Source organism: Notolepis coatsorum (genome assembly GCF_963971535.1).
Source record: "Notolepis coatsorum genome assembly, chromosome: 11".
Classification (NCBI taxonomy): Eukaryota; Metazoa; Chordata; class Actinopteri; order Aulopiformes; family Paralepididae; genus Notolepis; species Notolepis coatsorum.
The window spans coordinates 106250198-106254281 of record NC_140175.1 but is presented as its reverse complement, the minus strand read 5'-3'; the positions used below and the strand labels follow the sequence as shown (position 1 = coordinate 106254281).

The 4084-nt window shown below is 47.6% G+C and overlaps 1 protein-coding gene across 1 annotated transcript in view; it reads right to left on the bottom strand.

Annotated features, from left to right (window-relative positions):
• Positions 1–232: 232 nt before the first annotated feature.
• The window catches only part of rab36 (RAB36, member RAS oncogene family), a gene marked incomplete at both ends in the record, with an annotated part of 39197 nt that continues 35345 nt past the window's right edge, over positions 233–4084 (bottom strand). The window contains one exon of the mRNA XM_084325040.1: positions 233–291. Within this exon, the coding sequence (XP_084181166.1) occupies positions 233–291 (59 nt within the window). The remainder of the gene's footprint in view (positions 292–4084) is intronic.

Genomic DNA, 4084 nt, shown 5'->3' with positions numbered 1-4084 from the left:
GATAGAATGGTCCTATGGGTCCAGTTATGGAATGTGATAGAATACGTCTGTGGGTCCAGTTATGGAATGTGATAGAATGGTCCTATGGGTCCAGTTATGGAATGTGATAGAATAGGTCTGTGGGTCCAGTTATACACTTTAAATTGATAGAATGGTCCTATGGGTCCAGTTATGGAATATGATATAATACGTCTGTGGGTCCAGTTATAGAACTCTGTGGTGTCAGTCTTCATCAACAACACGTCTTCTTCATGTCTTTAGACGGGCCGTCCTCCAGGTTGACCCCTGACCCTGAGGAAACAGACACATTATGAGTCAATTTTGGCTCCTCTGTAACTGGTGCTACTGGAGGGGGGGGCCAGAGGCACCAGAGGGACGGCCAGAGGAGACTGTAACTGGTGCTACTGGAGGGGGGGGCCAGAGGCACCAGAGGGACGGTCAGAGGAGACTGTAACTGGTGCATCTGGAGGGGGAGCCAGAGGCACCAGAGGGACGGCCAGAGGAGACTGTAACTGGTGCTACTGGAGGGGGGGCCAGAGGCACCAGAGGGACGGCCAGAGGAGACTGTAACTGGTGCTACTGGAGGGGGGGCCAGAGGCACCAGAGGGACGGCCAGAGGAGACTGTTACTGGTGCTACTGGAGGGGAGGCCAGAGGCACCAGAGGGACGGCCAGAGGAGACTGTAACTGGTGCTACTGGAGGGGGGGCCAGAGGCACCAGAGGGACGGCCAGAGGAGACTGTTACTGGTGCTACTGGAGGGGGGGCCAGAGGCACCAGAGGGACGGTCAGAGGAGACTGTTACTGGTGCTACTGGAGGGGGGGCCAGAGGCACCAGAGGGACGGTCAGAGGAGACTGTAACTGGTGCTACTGGAGGGGGGGGCCAGAGGCACCAGAGGGACGGCCAGAGGAGACTGTTACTGGTGCTACTGGAGGGGGGGCCAGAGGCACCAGAGGGACGGCCAGAGGAGACTGTTACTGGTGCTACTGGAGGGGAGGCCAGAGGCACCAGAGGGACGGCCAGAGGAGACTGTAACTGGTGCTACTGGAGGGGGGGGCCAGAGGCACCAGAGGGACGGTCAGAGGAGACTGTAACTGGTGCTACTGGAGGGGGGGCCAGAGGCACCAGAGGGACGGCCAGAGGAGACTGTAACTGGTGCTACTGGAGGGGGGGCCAGAGGCACCAGAGGGACGGCCAGAGGAGACTGTAACTGGTGCTACTGGAGGGGGGGCCAGAGGCACCAGAGGGACGGTCAGAGGAGACTGTAACTGGTGCTACTGGAGGGGGGGCCAGAGGCACCAGAGGGACGGCCAGAGGAGACTGTAACTGGTGCTACTGGAGGGGAGGCCAGAGGCACCAGAGGGACGGCCAGAGGAGACTGTAACTGGTGCATCTGGAGGGGGAGCCAGAGGCACCAGAGGGACGGCCAGAGGAGACTGTAACTGGTGCATCTGGAGGGGGAGGCCAGAGGCACCAGAGGGACGGTCAGAGGAGACTGCGAATTTGCGAAATCCCGTTTAGAAAGAGCGTATTTGGGCAGTCAGTTTTCTCTTATAAAACCGCGCCTGAGTGGAATCAAATCCCACAGAACATTAGAGAGTCCATCTCATTCAAGGCCTTAACATTTTATCTTAGGAATTGGTTGATAGATAACCAAAGATGTGAACACTGATGTGTGTATATTGCTGTGTATATAAGGGTTCAATTATGTATGTTTTTGCTAATGTGTTTGTTTTAATATTGTTTGTACTAGGTACTAGCTAGGGATGCTCGATATTGGCTTTTTTACCGATACCGATATACCGATATTGTCCAACTCTTAATTTCCGATACCGATATCAACCGATACCGATATATGCAGGGCCCCCCCCCCCCCCCCCCCCCGCCCCCCCCCCCCCCGCCCCCCTAAAAACGGAATAATTTCAGGTAATTAACATTACATATCTCTTGTTGTGGAATTAACACATTATGCATACTTTTGACAATAAATAAAATCAGAATTTGTTCTTACTTGCTTGCCTGGGTAAATAAAGGTTATAGAAATGTAAAAAATAATAATAATAATAATAATAATAATAATAATTTTTTTGAAAACCGATACCGATATTTTCCGATATCACATTTTTATGCCAATATCGGCCGATAATATCAGTAGGACATCCCTAGTACTAGCCCATTATTTCTGGCAGGGGAACTGCCAATGTAAACTAGCCTTTTGGCTACAATTGGGTACATTTACCTTCTATTATATAAAATGTGTACGTTGTCCCTCTCTAACAAATACATTGAAACTGAACTGAAACTACGGTAAGCGAACCGACGAGAGAGAGAGGAGAGATTCATATTTTTAATGACTTTAATGACTTCTTAACACTTTCGTGGCCACTGGATGAGTCTAATGCCCTTTTCCACTGCATGGTACCTACTCTGGTACCTACTCTACTCTACTCTACTCTACTCTACTCTACTCTACTCTACTCTACTCTACTCTACTCTACTCTACTCTACTCTACTCGCTTTTGGAAAAGTGGCATAATTAATCTCAAGAGGACCGGGGAATGTAAACAAACGTGGGGCTGTTTGTACAGCTAAATCTATACTTTATAGTATTGCTATCTGTCCATTCTCATTGTGAATTGAGTCCATAAACCGTCCCTTCAAAATGGCTTAAAGAAAAAAATATTTCATCAATACGTTCTCATTTTATAGCGCCGTGAATATAAGCATTATATCGGATTTGGTCTAGTATATTTCCTGGAAGCCGAGATAATGGGCTAATGGCTAATAACGTTAAATCCAATGGCATTTCGGTTATAGATACGCTCCACTTAAAACTCAAACTGCATATGATCGGCACGATCCTCACGCATGTATGCATGAAAGGGGGGGGGGGGGGGCGGGGGACGTCGTTTCTGATTATTGATTACCAATAACCGCGTTAGCCTCATTAGCCTCATAGGCCGAACGCCTGGATGGCTATCAAAACAAGGCCCGATCGGGATGTACTTTACGTGGAAAAGGATCTTACCGTGGTCCGGTGGGATCCCCCCGAGCATTTCCCCGTTATCGATCGCTATCTGGTAGATCGATATGTCCATTGGCTGAGGATAAATCCCCTTATTGCATGGTGAAATCTGCAATGGCAAAACGTAATCCAAGCTACATGCTGCACATCTAGAATCCTGCTAACTGAAATCTCCATTGAAAGTAAAAAAAAAATACTGATCGGTTCAGCCACAGGCACACTGCATTATCGCGATAGCGCCCCTAAGAGGATCTGGCCGGTATTGCACCTTCTCGAATTCATAGAGTAGGGTAAATCTGCAGTGCCGCTCGGCGACCTTGAATAGGTTATTAATACGGAATAAAAGCAATAACAACTTGCCACGGATTTATCTGTGCTTCTGTCCACAACGGGTGGAATCGAAACGCGGATATATACGTTGTTCGTCCCCATTGTGTTAATTCTGTGTGTTGTTTACATGTATCATATATCATATTATTATATTATCATATTATCTCATTATACAACAGTTAGTTCCAACCAAGTCATTGATTGGACAAGAAACGTTCAATGAGTGCTGATAATCAGTATAACAGCACTGGGACTTTCATTCGCAACATCTGTGCGCTCTGCCCCTCCCCCGCTGCGCTGCACTGCAGGTGACCCTGACCTCTGACCTCTCTGATGAAATGCATAATATGTGTGGGGGACTGTGTGAGGGATAGGCGAAAAGACACATTTAAATTGCCTTGTGTACATTGACAATAATAATAAAAAAAAAACGTCTAATCTACTTCTGTTTCAACATCAAAACATTTATCAACTCTTTTGTCCTCGACTCATCAATTTTCATGTGTGTCATATCCGTTTGGTCAGCTCATGTTTGCTATTTTATTGAAATTATGTTTTTAACCCTTTCACTGCCACACTACAGAAGGTTAACCTTTCACTACCAGTGGGGTAGTGAAAGGGTTAACCTTCTGTATTGTCACAGTGAAAGGGTTAACCATTTGGTAGTGTGGTAGTGAAAGGGTTAAATAGCAGGAAATTACAGCAAATGGCTTTTCTTTATCACCTCCC